The sequence below is a fragment of the Somniosus microcephalus genome, chromosome 1 (genome assembly GCF_052327205.1).
Source record: "Somniosus microcephalus isolate GS21.2 chromosome 1, FLI_Smic_1.0, whole genome shotgun sequence".
NCBI lineage: Eukaryota > Metazoa > Chordata > Chondrichthyes > Squaliformes > Somniosidae > Somniosus > Somniosus microcephalus.
This window is the reverse complement of record NC_140987.1, coordinates 23,313,095-23,330,766: the sequence shown is the minus strand read 5'-3', so window position 1 is coordinate 23,330,766 and position 17,672 is coordinate 23,313,095. Positions and strand designations below refer to the sequence as shown.

Below are 17,672 nucleotides of genomic sequence, written 5' to 3'. Positions count from 1 at the left end.
CCTTATGTTTGTATTCAATGCCCCTATTTACAAAGCCAAGTATCCCATATGCTTGCTTAACTGCCTTATCAACTTGTCTTGCCACCTTCAAAGATTTGTGAATATGCACCCCAGATCCCTCTGCTCTTGCACCTCCCTCAAAATAGTCCCATTTAGATTATACTGCCTCTCCATGTTGTTCCACCCAAAGTGTAGCACTTCACACTTATCAGCATTAAATTACATAGAATATACGGCACAGAAAGAGGCTATTCGGCCCAACCAGTCCATGCCGGCATTTATGCTCCACCCGAGCCTCCTCCCATCCTTCCTCGTCTAACTCTGTCAGCATAGCCCTCTTCCCTTCTCCCTCATATGCTTATCTAACTCCCCTTTAAATCCATCTATACTATTCGTCTCAACTACTCCCTGTGGTAACACGTTTCACATTCTCGCCACTCTGAGTAAAGACGTTTCTTCTGAATTCCCTATTTGATTTCTTGGTGACTATCTTGTATTGATGGCCTCTAGTTTTGCTCTTCCCCACAAATAGAAGCACTCTCTGTGTGTCTAATCTATCAAAAGCTTTCATAATTTTGAAGACCTCTTTTAGGTCACCCCTCAGCCTTCACTTTTCTAGAGAAAAGAGACCCAGCCTGTTCACTCGGTTGATTCCGGAGATGAGGGTGTTGACGTATGAGGAAAGGTTGAGTAGGTTGGGACTCTACTCATTGGAGTTCAGAAGAATGAGAGGCAATCTTATCGAAACATATAAGATTGTGAGGGGTCTTGATCGGGTGGATGCGGTGAGGATGTTTCCACTGATGGGTGAGATTAGAACTAGGGGGCATAATCTTAGAATAAGGGGCTGCCCTTTCAAAACTGAGATGAGGAGAAACTTCTTCACTCAGAGGGTAGTAAATCTATGGAATTTGCTAACCCAGAGAGCTGTGGAAGCTGCAACATTAAATAAATTTAAAATGGAGATAGACATTTCCCTAGCAGATAAGGGAATTAGGGGTTACGGGGAAAGGGCAGGGAAATGGACGTGAGTCTAGATTCAGATCAGCCATGATCCTATTGAATGGCGGAGCAGGCCCGAGGGGCCGTATGGCCTACTCCTGCTCCTATTTCTTATGTATGTTCTTATGTTCATTTTTTTTGCATCTGCCACGTGCTTGCTTACATCTATTGAAACAGTAAAGGGTAATATTATCCATACAGAGCTGTTGACGGTGAATTTCAGAGGGATGTTTTTGTTCTTTTACGGTCTGTTGGACATCCTGGAGAGATGTATGTTAGAATGCATTTTGTCTGCTGAAGCGAAAAGTGCTTGTGTAAGGAAATAAGTGTTAGTGATGACATCAGCCATGAGTGATTAAAGTGTAACTTTAGGTTAATAAAACATGGGTAGAGGAATCCATTAGCTATTGTATAGAAAGTTAACGGTTTTAAAGCTTATTCTTCAAAGTTGTTAGTAACTGTTAGGTCAGGAAGTCATGTTTAAGGGAAGTAGTTTTGAAGTGAACAACTACAAATGTTTAAATGAAAAGACTCTTCAAAGGATTTCAGAATAGATACTTCATGCAGCCTTATGACATTTACCTTTGACGTAGGCAAAATATGGTGTGTAAAGGAGAATGGTTTTCAACAATAATTCGGAGAGCTCGAAAGATACAGAAACTGAAAAGCCACTCTCTCTATACAGTTAGGCTGATCACCTGTACTGGGTATCAATAAAGTCTGTTCCGTATACTGCACTACGAAGTGTCTCGTGCTTACTTGAAACGTGTTGTTGTGAACCAGAGGAGGAAAGCGGTTGACTGCTAACAAAGCCAAGGAATTATTTTTAAAGAACTAAGTCACTACTGAAACATGTTTTAATTTCTCCCTGACAACATGCCATAGTTTTGAAGAGGCTGTGGGGGCACATGGGGGTGTTAGTCCTTCAGTTACACGGACTGAAAAAGCTGATGGGGAAAGTTTTCCAATGACTTGTAGCTGACGTTATAATCTTCTCACACAAGTATGGAAACTTTGAAGATAAGATGGAGGCAGAGGGTGATGGTCGAAGGTTGTTTTTGTGACTGGAAGCCTGTGTCCAGTGGTGTACCGCAGGGATCGGTGCTGGGTCCTTTGCTGTTTGTGGTGTACATTAATGATTTAGATATGAATGTAGGAGGTATGATCAGTAAGTTCACAGATGACACGAAAATTGGTGGTGTGGTAAATAGCAAGGAGGGAACTCTCAGGCTACAGGATGATATAGACGGGTTGGTTAGATGGGCAGAACAGTAGCAAATGGAATTTAACCCTGAAAAGTGTGAGGTGATGCATTTTGGGGGAATACACAATGAATGGTAGGACCCTAGGAAGGACAGAGGATCAGAGGGACCTTGGTGTGCATGTACATAGACCCCTGAAGGCAGCAGGACAGGTAGATAAGGTGGTTAAAAAGGCATATGGGATACTTGCCTTCATTAGCCGAGGCTTAGAATATAAGGGCAGGGAGATTATGATGGAGCTGTACAAAACGCTAGTTAGGCCATAGCTGAAATACTGTGTGCAGTTCTGGTCGCCACACTATACGAGGGATGTGATTGCATTGGAGAGGGTGCCGAGGCGATTCACCAGGATGTTACCTGGGCTGGAGCGCTTCAGCTATGAAGAAAGACTGGACAGGCTGGGGTTGTTTTCCTTAGAGCACAGAAGGCTGAGGGTGGACCTGATTGAGGTGTACAAAATTATGAGGGGCATAGATAGGGTAGATAGAGGGGACCTTTTCCCCTTGGTGGAGGGGTCAATAACCAGGGGGCATAGTTTCAAGGTAAGGGGCAGGAGGTTTAGAGGAGATTTGAGGAAAAACATTTTCACCCAGAGGGTGGTTGGAATCTGGAACTCACTGCCTGAAAGGGTGGTAGAGGCAGGAACCCTCACAATATTCAAGAAGCATTTAGATGAGCACTTGAAACGCCATAGCATACAAGGCTACGGACCAAGTGCAGGAAAATGGGATTAGAATAGACGGCTTGATGGCTGGCGCGGACACGATGGGCCAAAGGGCCTCTTTCTGTGCTGTATAACTCGATGACTATGACTAAGTTCCACAGAGCGCAAGTACATGTCATACCACTTTTAACTGTTGGCACCTTGGTAGGCGACAACATCTGGGAAATTTAACGATGATGAGGTTCGAAAACTGCGCCGTGAGTTCCAGCATCACCAGGACAAAGTTGAGGAGTATCACATCCTGAGAGAGACTGTCAGCAGGAACGAAGGTATTACAGTTAAAACCGCTGTCTGAATCACTTCAGATCAGACTTTTATAGAACAATAATTGTTCTTCATTTATTTTTAAATGACTTCAAAGTTACTGCGGGCTTGTAGTCATGGTCCTGAGCAAGTTGTGTTGAATAATTGGACATACTTTGCAGGTTGACGGAGATTTGCATTTTCACGAGGGGCAAAAGCATCTGTCCTTAAAATTTGGATCAAGAATTTCAAACTTACCACTTGGGTCCATGCAATCTCTTAGTCTAGTTTTGATCGCCTGAGGGGGGATCAGAGAGGAGTATTTTTTTCCCCTTGTTGACCCTGGGTTTTTCTGTTCTTCTGCCTCTCCCAGGATTTTACGTGGCTGCGGGGGAGGAAGTAGAAAGTGTCTAGTCATGATGCTCCGGCCAGGCTTAATGGACCAGCTGGTCTTTCCCTGCCCGTCAATTTTAGATGTTCGTAACTTGGTAATGATGTGAGATTTGAAATTCTAAGATTGGAGCAGAGAATGTAAAGGGGTTCTAATAGAAATGTTGAAAATTATGACATGGGTTTGAGGGTAAACAGTGCAAGATTATTTTGATGAGTCGAATCTACAACGAGAGGCACAAACTTGGGGTTAGTACCACAAATTGGAAGTTAGAAGAAATTTCCTCAAAGGATTATAACATACAGTACCACAAAAAAAATCTATTGAAGCCAAATCAAATTACTACATTTAAGAGGAAATGAGAAACACTTGAACCAAAATATTAATGAGTGCTGAGAACAAGTGGGTGAATGGGATTCGAGTGTATGGCTCTGATGTGGAAGTAGCGCAGGCGCAAGTATGAGGGCTGAATGGTTCAGTATCCAAATATATAGTTCTCGCACACTGTTAGAATGTGTTTTTGTTTAAATGAAATGTAACTCTTCGTTTTCCTCAGACATTCATCAGAATGTGATCAGCCCATCGGAAGCCCATATCAAGGAAGATTTCCTACACTCCAAGCACACCGAGCTGAAGGATAAGCACCGTAACGTCCAAGCAAGTTTTGAGCGTTTGCGCAAACTCATCCACCAAGGCTACGACGAGGACAGTGGTAAGGTTCCTTTCCTTTGGTAAAACAGTGCGTTGTCTTCTTGGTAGATTTTGAGGCGCTCGTCCCTTTCAGGTCGACCGTAGGTCTCAAATTAACAGAAGATTAGTGGGAGGGAGCAGTCATTCACTTGCAGAAAAAGAAAAGGTACTTGCAATTATATAGCATCTTAATCCGTTGAATCCATAAGGGAATCAAGGGTTATGAAGATAGAGATTGAGTAGATTGGGCCTCTACTCTCGAGTTTAGAAGAATGAGAGGTGATCCCATTGAAACATATAAGATTCTGAAGGGGATTGACAGGGTAGATGCTGAGAGGTTGTTTCCCCTGGTTGGAGTGTCTAGAACTAGGGGACATAGTCTCAGGATAAAGGGTCGGCCATTTAAGACTGAGATGAGGAGAAATTTCTTCACTCAGAGGGTGATGAACCTTTGGAATTCTCTACCCCAGAGGCCTGTGGAGGCTCAGTCGTTGAGTATATTCAAGGCTGAGATCGATAGATTTTTGGAATCTAAGGGAATCAAGGGATATGTGTGGTAAACCACTTTTATCGTTCACTATAGTTATCACTGTTGTATTGTTATCACTGTTCTCACTGTTGTATCACTATACGAGGTCGCCTCTTGTCGCGCTGTTATACCTGGGCTGACCACCTCCGACTCCGCCCATGGCTCCACCTACCTGCCCAGGTATAAAGGTAGTCGACTGGCTGGTATTCCTCCTTGTTGGACCCGATCACCCACGAGGGTGGGCTCTGTTATTTAGTCAATAAAAACCTTTAGTTACGTTCCTAACTCGTCGCTTTTTATTGGACGAATTGATAGGTATATCAATTTTATTGACTAAATTTTAAAGATGTCTACTACTGGCCAGCCAGAAGCCCTCCCAGAAGCACAGCCACAGCAGCTTTCAGACACCGGGCTACACCAGCCACACCAGCCGGCTTGGCTGCAAGCCCTCAAACCACCGTACCTGGATCTAAACCCACAGGCAGAAAACTCAGCCCTCAACTTCAAACACTGGCTGGACTGCTTCGAATCCTACCTGGAAGAATCCGGCGTCCCTCAGAGATCCAAACTAAGAGTTCTGAACGCCCAAGCGAGCCCGAGAGTATACGCACTCATCCAGGACACGACTACATACGAGGCCGCTATCAACCTACTGAAACAGCAGTACCGGAGCCCGGTAAATTACATGTACACCAGGCACCTCCTAAGATCCCGCCCGCAACAGCCAGGAGAGTCTGTAGCTGAATTTTTACGGGCGCTAAGAGCACTCGGCAGGAACTGTGACTTTAAAGCAGTGACGGCTGTTGAAAATACGGAAGATAATATCCGCGATGCCTTTGTGAAAGGCCTACAGTCCGACTACTCACGGCAAAGACTGCTTGAAGCTAAAGACCTCGACCTGGACAAAGCTGAAGCCCTCGCTCTCTCCCTTGAGGTGGCCCATCAGGACCAGGAGGCGTTTTCCAGGTACTGCTCGCGACCCTGGGACTCGGGCCCGACCCCTACCACAATACCCTTCGCAGCGCCGCCCCCGGGACCTACCTCAGCGTCGGCGTCCCCGGTACCGGCTCCGACATCGGGCACCCGCGATCGGGCCGCCGGCTGCTTCTTTTGCGGCCAGGAGAAGCACCCGAGGTCGCGCTGCCCAGCCAGGAACTCTACCTGCTCAACCTGCAGGAAGAAAGGCCACTTCTCTAAGGCCTGCAGGAGCGGATCTTCAGAGGCCAGCAGTGCCTCATGCGAACTGTGGGGGCGGCCATCTTCTTTCAAGGCAACTGAGGCCAGCATCCCCACACGTGAGTCATGGGGGCAGCCATCTTTGATCAAGGCAACTGACCCCAATAGTGCCTCATGTGAGTTATGGGGGCAGCCATCTTCTCCGCCATTTTGTCCTACCTCGTGGGAGACGCCATTTTACCCACCACGCCCGACTGCCACCGGGCCCCCGGACCCGACGACCGCCTCGCCCGCAGACGACAACGACTCGCTTACCTACACACTAGCCTCCGTCACTCTGGATCAAGCCCGCCCACACCACCTGTCCAAGTCGATGATGGACATCAAAGTAAACGGCCACGCCACGACCTGCCTGTTCGACAGCGGAAGCACGGAGAGCTTCATCCACCCAGACACGGTGAGCCACTACTCCCTCCCTGTCCTGCCAACGCGCAACCGAATCTCGATGGCATCGAGGTCCCACGCCACGGACATTAGCGGCTACTGTGTTGTGACCTTGTCGGTTAAGGGTACGGAGTATAAAAATTTTAAACTCCTCGTCCTCCCCCAGCTCTGCGCTGCCGTCCTACTAGGGCTGGACTTCCAATCCCACCTCCAAAGTGTAACCCTAGCATACGGTGGACCCCTCCCCCCACTCACAGTCGACAACCAGCGAATGTTAAACCGCCCACCGCGTAACACCTGCAGCCTATCCACCCTCAAGGTGCCGCCACCTTCCCTGTTCGCTAACCTCACACCCGACTGCAAACCCGTCGCTACCAAGAGCAGGCGGTACAGCGCTGGGGACAGAGCCTTCATTAGCTCTGAGGTGCGGCGCCTCCTGAAAGAGGGCATTATCGAGGGGAGCAACAGCCCCTGGCGTGCCCAGGTCGTGGTCGTTAAGACCGGCGATAAAAATCGCCTGGTCATCGACTACAGCCAGACCATAAACAGATACACCCAGCTGGACGCATACCCCCTTCCCCGCATATCTGACATGGTCAATCAGATTGCACAATACCGCGTATTCTCGACCATCGACCTTAAGTCGGCCTACCACCAACTCCCTATCCACCCCGAGGACCGCCAGTACACCGCCTTCGAGGCGAATGGGCGCCTATACCACTTCCTTAGGGTCCCCTTCGGTGTCACCAACGGGGTCTCGGTCTTCCAAAGGGAGATGGACCGGATGGTTGACCAGAACGGACTGCAGGCCACATTCCCCTATCTAGATAACGTCACCATCTGCGGCCGCGACCGGCAGGACCATGACGTGAATCTGGAGAAATTCCTCCGTACGGCCCAACGGCTGAACCTCACCTACAATAAGGAGAAATGTGTGTTTAACACCTCGCGCCTTGCCATCCTTGGCTGTGTAGTAGAGAACGGACTCATCGGCCCCGACCCCGAAAGAATGCGCCCCCCTCATGGAGCTACCCCTCCCCCACTGCCCTAAGGCACTGAAGAGAACCCTGGTGCTCTTCGCCTACTATGCCCAATGGGTGCCCAATTATGCGGACAAAGCCAGACCCCTCATGAAGTCCACATCCTTCCCCCTCACGGAGGAAGCGTGCGCGGCCTTCTCCCTCATCAAGGGAGACATAGCCAAGGCCACAATGCACGCAGTGGATGAGTCCATCCCCTTCCAAGTGGAGAGCGATGCATCCGACTTCGCCCTAGCCGCTACCCTTAACCAGGAGGGGAGGCCGGTGGCCTCCTTCTCAAGGACCCTACAGGGCCCCGAGATCCGACACTCGTCGGTCGAGAAGGAAGCCCAGGCAATTGTGGAGGCGGTACGGCGCTGGAGGCATTACCTGGCAGGCAAACGATTTACCCTCCTCACCGACCAACGTTCGGTTGCTTTCATGTTTAATAACAAGCTGAGGGGCAAAATCAAGAATGACAAGATCTTGAGGTGGAGAATCGAGCTATCCACCTACGATTATGATATCTTGTACCGGCCAGGTAAGCTGAACGAACCCCCTGATGCTCTTTCACGAATTACATGCGCCAGCGTGCATATTGATAGACTTCAGACCCTCCACAACGACCTCTGCCACCCCGGGGTCACCAGACTTTACCATTTCATTAAGGCCCGCAACCTGACCTACTCCATCGAGGAGGTCAGGACCATGACCAGGAACTGCCAGACCTGCGCCGAGTGCAAACCGCACTTCTATAGGCCGGACAGAGCAAGCCTGATCAAGGCCACCCGCCCCTTCGAGCGCCTGAGCATCGACTTTAAGGGGCCTCTACCGTCATCTGACCGCAATGTGTACTTCCTCAACATCGTGATGAGTACTCCCGTTTCCCTTTTGCCTTCCCCTGCCCAGACATGACCAGTACCACGGTCATCAAGTGCCTGAACGACCTCTTCGCCTTGTTCGGGTTCCCGAACTATATACATAGTGACCGGGGCTCCTCCTTCATGAGCGAGGAACTCCGTCAGTTCCTACTAGCGAGAGGTATTGCAGCAAGTAGGACCACCAGCTACAACCCCCGAGGGAATGGCCAGGTGGAAAGAGAGAACGCGACGGTATGGAAGGCCGTCCTCTTAGCCTTAAAGTCTAAGGGCCTCCCAACCTCCCGCTGGCAGGAAGTCCTCCCGACAGCGCTGCACTCCATCCGGTCACTACTTTGCACTGCCGTTAACGCCACCCCCCATGAACGAATGTTTGTTTTCCCCAGGAAGTCGACTACGGGAACCACGCTACCAACCTGGCTGACCTCTCCGGGGCCCGTCTTGCTGCGAAAGCACGTGAGGGCCCATAAAACGGACCCCCTGGTCGAGAGGGTGAACCTCCTGCACGCCAACCCCCAGTACGCCTACGTGGCTTACCCAGACGGGCGGGAGGACACTGTCTCCTTACGAGACCTCGCACCCTCGGGCACTCCGGAGACACCACCTTTACCCCCCCCCACCACCCCCCCAATTCCAGCCCAGGTAGACGGCATGCCGGAACCCCACGAGCCTTCGCCGACCACGCAGACACCAGCATTAACACCGGATAATGCAGCACCGCCGCTGCGACGATCGGAGAGGCTTACGAGGCCTCCGGACAGACTGACATACCAGAACTGGTAGTACACTTCACCCCGCCGGACTCAAATCTAAACAAGGGGTGAATGTGGTAAACCACTTTTATCGTTCACTATAGTTATCACTGTTGTATTGTTATCACTGTTCTCACTGTTGTATCACTATACGAGGTCGCCTCTTGTCGCGCTGTTATACCTGGGCTGACCACCTCCGACTCCGCCCATGGCTCCACCTACCTGCCCAGGTATAAAGGTAGTCGACTGGCTGGTATTCCTCCTTGTTGGACCCGATCACCCACGAGGGTGGGCTCTGTTATTTAGTCAATAAAAACCTTTAGTTACGTTCCTAACTCGTCGCTTTTTATTGGACGAATTGATAGGTATATCAATATGCGGATCAGGCGGGAAAGTGGAAGATCATCCATGATCTTATTGAATGGCGGAGCAAGCTCGAGGGGCCGTATGGTCGACGACTCCTAATTCTTAAATGTCTCCAGTGCTTCACGCAGTGAATTGGTTGGATTTTTTTTTTTGAAGTGCAGGAGCTTATTGGAGGCAAACACAGCAGCCAATTCTGTGCCTGTAACATCCAACAAACAGGAGCAAAATTGCTGACCAGTTAATTAGTAGCTTTTTCAGGAATGTTTTGACCATTTCTTTCCACCAAGATTCTGGGAGAAGAAAGGTAACTTTTAAGTGTTGGTATTTCAAAGCAGCGTATTCACACCAGTTTAGGGAGGAAAAAGCACCGAGGCAAAAGGTGGTTGTTATTGCTAATGGAAGTCTTTGAGGGAAAAGGTAGGCGCATCAATGACCAGCTGTCCTCTGTTCCTCGACTTCCAATCAAAATTGTCACTTGGAAAAGATTCATCTTCCACGGGACAGGAAGATGTGAAACCAAGCTCGCACCAAAACAAGAAGCCATTCATTCATTCATCTTTTGAAAGGCAGACGCAGATGTCTGCAGCCTTAACGCTAGAAGTCTTCATTAATTGTGCCAAAAATAAACATCATAAAGAATTTCTGATGGTGTTATGTTCCTTTAAATAACAATAAGCAGTTTGTTAGCTTGTCTCAATTTTTTTAATTTTTTTTTATTCATTGATGAGATGTGGGCGTCGCTGGCTAGGCCTGCATTTAGTGCCCATCCCTAATTGCCCTTGAGAAGATGGTGGTGAGCCGCCGCCTTGAACCGCTGCAGTCCATATGGTGTAGGTACACCCACAATGCTGTTAGGAAGGGAGTTCCAGGATTTTGGCCCAGCGACAGTGAAGGAACGGCGATACAGGTCCAAGTCAGGATGGTGTGTGGCTTGGAGGGGAACGTGTAGGTGGTGATGTTCCCATGCGTCTGCTGCCCTTGTCCTTCTAAGTGGTAGAGGTCGTGGGTTTGGAAGGTGCTGTTGAAGGAGCTTTGGCGAGTTGCTGCAGTGCATCTTGTAGATGGTACACACTGCAGCCACAGTGCGCCGGTGGTGGAGGGAGTGAATGTTGAAGGTGGTGGATGGAGTGCCAATCAAGCGGGCTGCTTTATCCTGAATGGTGTCGAGCTTCTTGAGTGTTGGAGCTGCACTCATCCAGGCAAGTGGAGAGTATTCCATCACACTCCTGACTTGATAAAACCATGTTGACTCTGCCTAATCATGTTATGATTTTCTAAGTGCCCTGATACCACTTCCTTAACAATGGATTCCAGCATTTTCCCAACGACTGATGTCAGGCTAACTGGCCTGTAGTTCCCTGTTTTTGCTCTCCCTCCTTTCTTGAATAGCGGTGTTATATTTGCGACCTTCCAATCTGCTGGGACCATTCTAGAATCTAGGGAATTTTGGAAGATCAAAACCAATGCATCCACTAGTTCTTCAGCCACCTCTTTTAGAACCCTAGGATGTAGGCCGTCAGGTCCAGGGGATTTGTCGGCTTTTAGCCCCATTAGTTTCTCTAGTACTTTTTCTCTACTTATATTACATAGAAACATAGAAGATAGGAGCAGGAGTAGGCCATTTGGCCCCTCGAGCCTGCTCCGCCATTTAATGAGACCATGGCTGATCATCCAAATTCAGTACCCTGTCCCTGCCTTCTCCCCATATCCCTTGATCCCTTTAGCCTTAAGAAATATATCCAACTCCTTCTTGAATATATTTAATGAATTGGCCTCTACTGCCTTCTGTGGTAGAGAATTCCACAGGTTCACCACTCTCTGGGTGAAGAAATTCCTCCTCATCTCAGTCCTAAATGGCTTACCCCTTATCCTTAGACTGTGACCCCTGGTTCTGGACTCCCCCGCCATCGGGAACATACTTCCTGCATCTAGTCTGTCTAGTCCTGTTAGAATTTTATAAGTTTCAATGAGATCCCCTCTCATTCTTCTAAACTCTAGCGAATATAAGCCTAATCGACCCAATCTCTCCTCATACGTCATTCCTGCCAGCCCAGGTATCAGTCTGGTGAATCTTCACTGCACTCCCTCCATGGCAAGAACATCCTTCCTCAGATAAGGTGACTAAAACTGCACACAATACTCAAGGTGTGGTCTCACCAAGGCCCTGTACAACTCAGCAAGACATCCTTGCTCCTAATATTAATTACGTTAAGTTCCTCACCCTCATTAGACCCTTGGTTCCCCACCATTTTTGGTATGCTTTTTGTGTCTTCTACTGTGCAGACAGAAACAAAATATTTTTTCACATTTCTGCCATTTCCTTATTCCCCATAATAATTTCTCCTGTCTCAGCCTCTAAGGAACCAACGTTTACTTTTGCTACTCTCTTCCTTTTTACATACTTGTAGAAACTCTTACAATCTGCTTTTATATTTCTTGCTAGTTTTCTTTCATTCTATTTTTTCCCTTTTTATCAATTTTTTGGCCAACCTTTGCTGGTTTCTGAAACTCTCCCAATCCTCAGGATTTTTATTATTCTTTGCAAAATTATAAGCTTCTTTCAATCTAATGCTGTCCTGAACTTCTTTAGTTAGCCACGGTTGTATCACTTTTCCCGTGGAATTTTTGTTTCTCAATGGAATGTATTATGAAATATTTCTTTAAATGCTAGCCACTGCGTATCTATGGCCATACCTTTTAATCTATTTTTCCAATCTGCCTTACCCAACTCATGCCTCATACCTATATAATTGGATTTACTTAAGTTTAAAACTCTAGTTTCGGACTTAGGCAAGTCACTCTCAAAATTAATGGGCCGTATAGTCCGATGGCTATGGGTGGTAATTAGCAGGAGGTTTCCTTGCCCATGTTTGACTTGATGCCATGAGACCTCATGGGGTCCTGAGTCAATGTTGAGGACTCCCAGGGCTACTCCCTCCCGACTGTATACCACAGTGCCACCACCTCTTCACACCAATTGTGCTGGGCAGTCTCTGGTCCCAGGCACTGGCAGGCCTTCCTCTTTGGCCGCAGGAGATTGTTTTTAAAAAGAGACGCAGGTAGTCAGCTCCAGCGAAGGCTGCAGAGTCAAGTCAGGTTTTAAACAGAAAGCTGAGGGGACAAAATTTGGCCATGCTCAGAAGGAGAATGAGGAGGGTAGTTGGAAGTTACTTTGTTTGTCAAGTATGATGATCCGCTGATGTGGGGGAAGCATAGCGTATTCATTATTGTGCATTGCATAAAGACTGGCTGCACTGTTTTGCATTAAGTGAATCCAATTATAACTTCTATATATTCACTCACTGAAATAAAATTCTTAATGCAATGTATAACCTGGGGTGGGGGGAGATAATGCAATGTATAACCTGGGGAGGGAGGGGGTAATGCAATGTATAACCTGGCTGGGTGGAGTGGGGTGGGGGGGAACCTGTGGGATTTGAACTCTTGACGTCTGTGTTGCTAGTCTAGTACCATCACCAGAAGGCTACCGTACCTGTAAGCTAACTGTCCCTGAGCTAATTGGCATTGTTCTTGGGCTACAGGTGATATGGGTTCACGCTGCTATTTTCGATCTTGTGTCTCTTGACAGTCTTGGACTGACTGAAAGAGATGTCTGTGTGTGTCTCTCTGTGTCAGACTGCCTCCCCAAAGCAGGGAGGATGAAAAGAGAGACATAAATACTGCCCACCCTCCTCAGCCCCTCTGTTAATTCTGGGCAATGATAATATGTCCACTGAGATGCCAATCAGAGTTGCCTCCTTGATGTGGATGCTTTGGTGCGTGTATGTCTGTTCAACTAAGCTCTCTGCCAAGAACAATGAATAAAAACCATTCTGTCGTAATGGGAAGAAATATCATGGACCAGCCCTTAACTTCATTATCACTAAAGTAATGTACCAGGCAGAAATAAACAGTCTCTAAAGGCTGGAACGTCTGGTGTTCTGGCTGGCAACCATCTTAATCAACATTCCAAACGGCTTGTGTATCTCTGGGAGATAACCCTTCAAGCTGAATCTGACCTCGCATCGATGAATGCATGTCAAACCACCCATTGGAAAAGTTAGGGCTGTTTTAACCTTGGAACAGAGAAGGTTAAGAGGTGACCTAACCGAGGTTTACAAGATGATGAGAGGTTTTAATAGAGTAGATTCCCTCTGGCGAGTGGGTCAATAATCAGAGGTCATTGATTCAAAATCACTGGCAAAAGATCCGGAGGGGAGAGGAGGAGAAATTGTTTCACTCGCAGAGTTGTGGGGATCGGGAACGCTCCACCTGAAAAGGCGGTGGAAGCGGATTCCATCAATTTTAAAAGGGAGTCGGACGGGTTCTTGAGGATGTGGAACTTGCAGGGTTACGGACAAGAAGTGGGGGGATTGGGACTAAGCAGGACTGCTCGGTCACAGAGCCCGCACAGGCACGACGGGCCGAATGGCCTCCTGTGCTGTAAGTTTATATGGGGGAGAAATTGCGTCTCCCGTTAGTGCTTCCGGGGACATTAACGTGACGCTACCAGCTTTGCAAGAGTACCGGCGCCCGCGAACTTTCCCTGCAGGTTAGTGGCGGCGGTAAACCCTAAAGCCACGATCTCCTGTGCCCCGGAGAGCGCAACGCCCCCGGTACTCATAGAGTCATAGAGTTATACAGCACAGAAAGAGGCCCTTCGGCCCATCATGTCTGCGCCGTCCATCAAGCCCTGTCCAATCTAATGCCCCAGATACGAACTTGGCTTCCGCCCCCTGCAGAATCGCCAGGCGTCAATCAATAAAACAATGAAGTGATGTTGAGCCTTCTAGGAAAAGTGTTGTATTCTTCATTGGGTTTGTGCTTGTTTGAGTGAAATTTGCATTTAATATTTTTTCAGAATTTTCTGAGCCAAGAGTGCTTGAACTGTGGGACATGGCAAAACAGTCGAACTTCACAGGAGATGAACTGGATTCCATTAAGGTAAACCATCGTATGGGGGAGGTACTTGGAGGATTGTTCACTCACTCTCCAGCAACCTATATGTAAAGAAATTTCTCCTGCCCTCACACTCTAGGAACAAAACTGAAGTAAGACTCCCTGAAGGTGGCACTCCAGCATTGCTTTGGTTGCAGAGTCCAAAGCTCTGCTACCCGTATTCTAACTTGTAACAAGTCCCGCTCATCCATCTGTGCTCACTGGCCTACATTGGCTCAATTTTTAAATTCACATCCTTGTTTTCAAATCCCTCCATGGCCTCGCCCCATCATGATCTCTGTAACCTCCTCCAGCCCCACAACCCTCCGAGACCTCTGCGCTTCTCCAATTCCGGCCTCTTGCGCATCCCCAATTTTCATCGCTCCACCATTGGCGGCAGTACCTTCAGGTGCCAAGGCCCAAAGCTCTGGAATTCCCTCCCTAAACCTCTCCGCCTCTCTCTTCCTTTAAGACGCTCCTTAAAACCTACCTCTTTGACCAACCTGTCCTAATATCGCCTTTTGTGGCTCAGTGTCAATTTTTGTCTGATAACGCTCCTGTGAAGCTTCTTGGGACGTTTTACTACGTTAAAGGCGCTTTTTTTTATTCGTTTATGGGATGTGGGTGTCGCTGGCAAGGCCAGCATTTATTGCCCATCCCTAATTGCCCTTGAGAAAGTGGCGGTGAGCTGCCACCTTGAACCGCTGCAGTCCGTGTGGTGAAGGTACTCCCACAGTGCTGTTAGGTAGGGAGTTCCAGGATTTTGACCCAGCGACGATGAAGGATCGGCTGGAGTGTAACTTGGAGGGGAACTTGGAGGTGGTGGTCTTTCAATGCGCCTGCTGCCCTGGTCCTTCTAGGTGGAAGAGGTCGCGGGTTTGGAAGTTGCTGCAGTACATCTTGTAGATGGTACACACTGCAGCCATGGTACGCCAGTGGTGGAGGGAGTGAATGTTTAAGGTGGTGGATGGGGTGCCAATCAAGCGGGCTGCTTTGTCCTGGATGGTGTCGAGCTTGTTGAGTGTTGTTGGAGCTGCACTCATCCAGACAAGTGTATTCCATCGCACTCACTTGTGCCTTGTAGATGGTGGAAAGGCTTTGGGAATCAGGAGGTGAGACACTCGCCGCAGAATACCCAGCCTCTGACCTGTTCTTGAAGCCACAGTATTTATGTGGCTGGTCCAGTTAAGTTTCTGGTCAATGGTGACTCCCCAGGATGTTGATGGGATTTGGAGATGGTAATGCCGTTGAATGTCATGGGGCGGTGGTTAGACTCTCACTTGTTGGAGATAGTCATTGCCTGGCACTTCTGTGGCGCGAATGTTACCTGCCACTTATCAGCCCAAGCCTGAACGTCGTCCAGGTTTTGTTGCATGTGGGCAATGGACTGCTTCATTATCTGAGGAGTTGCGAATGGAACTGAACACTGTGCAGTCATCAGCGAACATCCCCATTTCTGACCTTATGTTGGAGGGAAGGTCATTGATGAAGCAGCTGAAGATGGTTGGGCCCAGGACACTGCCCTGAGGAACTCCTGCAGCGAAGTCCTGGGGCTGAGATGATTGACCTTCAACCACCACAACCATCTTCCTTGTATATAAATACAAGCTGTTGTTGTTTGACTTTACATGTAGTATAAATCTAGTGTGGCGTCGGGCCTGGGTTACTCAGTGCTTGGAGTTCATTGGACCTCCTAGGGTTTTTTTTTAATCTACTTGATGTTGAAGAAGAGCAGAGATTCTTTTTATTTTATATTGTCGGGAGAAGCTCAGTGAAAGCATGTGTCCAGGAATGGGCAGAGCTCTCCCTAAACACAGGCAGGAGCCAAACTACGTAATCAGAATTCAGCCTGGGACCTGTAGCTGCAGTGTAAATGTCTGAGAGATTGGGGCTGGTATTTACACATTTTAAAAAAAAAACACCCACTGCCTTTCAAAGGATCAATATTCAAGTGTCCCCTTGAATAAAGCAACTGGCTGACATGATCACAAGGAACCTGCCTGCTTTCAATACAGCTTTGATTTCATAGAAACAATTCAGAGTCTATTGCCTGTTTATTTTGTACTTTGTTTTTAACCCTGGGCTGGCTAACGATAGGAGGAACTGAAGCACTTTGAGACAAAGATTGAGAAGCACCAGCATTATCAAGAACAGCTGGATTTGTCCCACCAAAAACTTAAACACGTGGAGACAATCGGGGACAAGGAACATTTGTCTCGGAACAAAGAAAAGTATGCAATGCTGACGGAAAAGACAAAAGAACTCGGGTACAAGGTAAATGAGCCTCCTCCTCATGCCACTTTTTTTTAAATGTGCTCCAGGTCTTTTGAAAAACTTACTATGATGTTTATCGTTTGCTGTGCTGGGAATAGGAGTGTCGAGCTACTGCACAAAACTAAAGACTGCATCATGCCCTTAAAAAAGACAATAAAGAACTTGCATTTCTATAGCGCCTTTCACGACCTCAGGACATCTCAAGGCGCTTTACAGCCAATGAAGTACTTTTTGAAGTGTAGTCATTGTTGTAATGTGGGACACGCTGCAGCCAGATTGCGCACAGCAAGCTCCCACAAACAGCAATGTGATAATAACCAGATCATCTGTGTTTAGTGATGTTGGTTGAGGGATAAATATTGGCTCAGGGATAACTCCCCTGCTCCTCTTCGAAATAGTGCCATGGGATCTTTTACGCCCACCTGAAAGGGCGAATGGGGCCTCGGCTTAACGTCTCATCTGAAAGACAGATGACTTAACGAAAGACTTAATGACATAAACACTTTGTCTTATCCAACCCGCAATCCCTTATTAGGCCTTCTGCAGCTTGACATTAACAACCTAAGCCCAGCGCAATGACATTTATTGTAGGGGGAAGGGGAGGAAGAAGTACCTTTTTAAATTATGTACTTGTTAATGTGCTACATGCTCATGTCACAGAAGCCTTATTGTGATGTTAAGCTACTGAAACCGCCTTCCGTGTTTTCTCCCATTTGATCCCCTCCTGTGACACTGACTTCTTGTGGTTTCAAATGGGCACTGGTCATCTCCTGGTGCCTTTTTGGGTGGTGATGAAATACCCCCGTGATTGAAAAGTCTGCGGGCATTCTACATCAAAGCACTCGCATGAGGAATGGCCCTTTGGGTGCGTGCCTTGTGAAGCCGCAAGTGTAAATCCCTCTGGAGGAAGAGATGTGATCACAGAACTGCGGTGATTTTTTTTTTTAATAAAGTGCCTCCTGTTAATCTGTACGCAACAGTTCA

At 47.9% G+C, this 17,672-nt stretch overlaps 1 protein-coding gene across 1 annotated transcript in view; it reads left to right on the top strand.

Annotated features, from left to right (window-relative positions):
- The window catches only part of lrpap1 (low density lipoprotein receptor-related protein associated protein 1), a 48,428-nt gene that overhangs the window by 30,312 nt on the left and 444 nt on the right, over window positions 1–17,672 (top strand). The window contains exons 4-7 of the mRNA XM_085975487.1: window positions 3,137–3,257; window positions 4,179–4,334; window positions 14,338–14,420; window positions 16,512–16,688. Coding sequence (XP_085831613.1) covers window positions 3,137–3,257; window positions 4,179–4,334; window positions 14,338–14,420; window positions 16,512–16,688 — 537 coding nt within the window. The remainder of the gene's footprint in view (window positions 1–3,136; window positions 3,258–4,178; window positions 4,335–14,337; window positions 14,421–16,511; window positions 16,689–17,672) is intronic.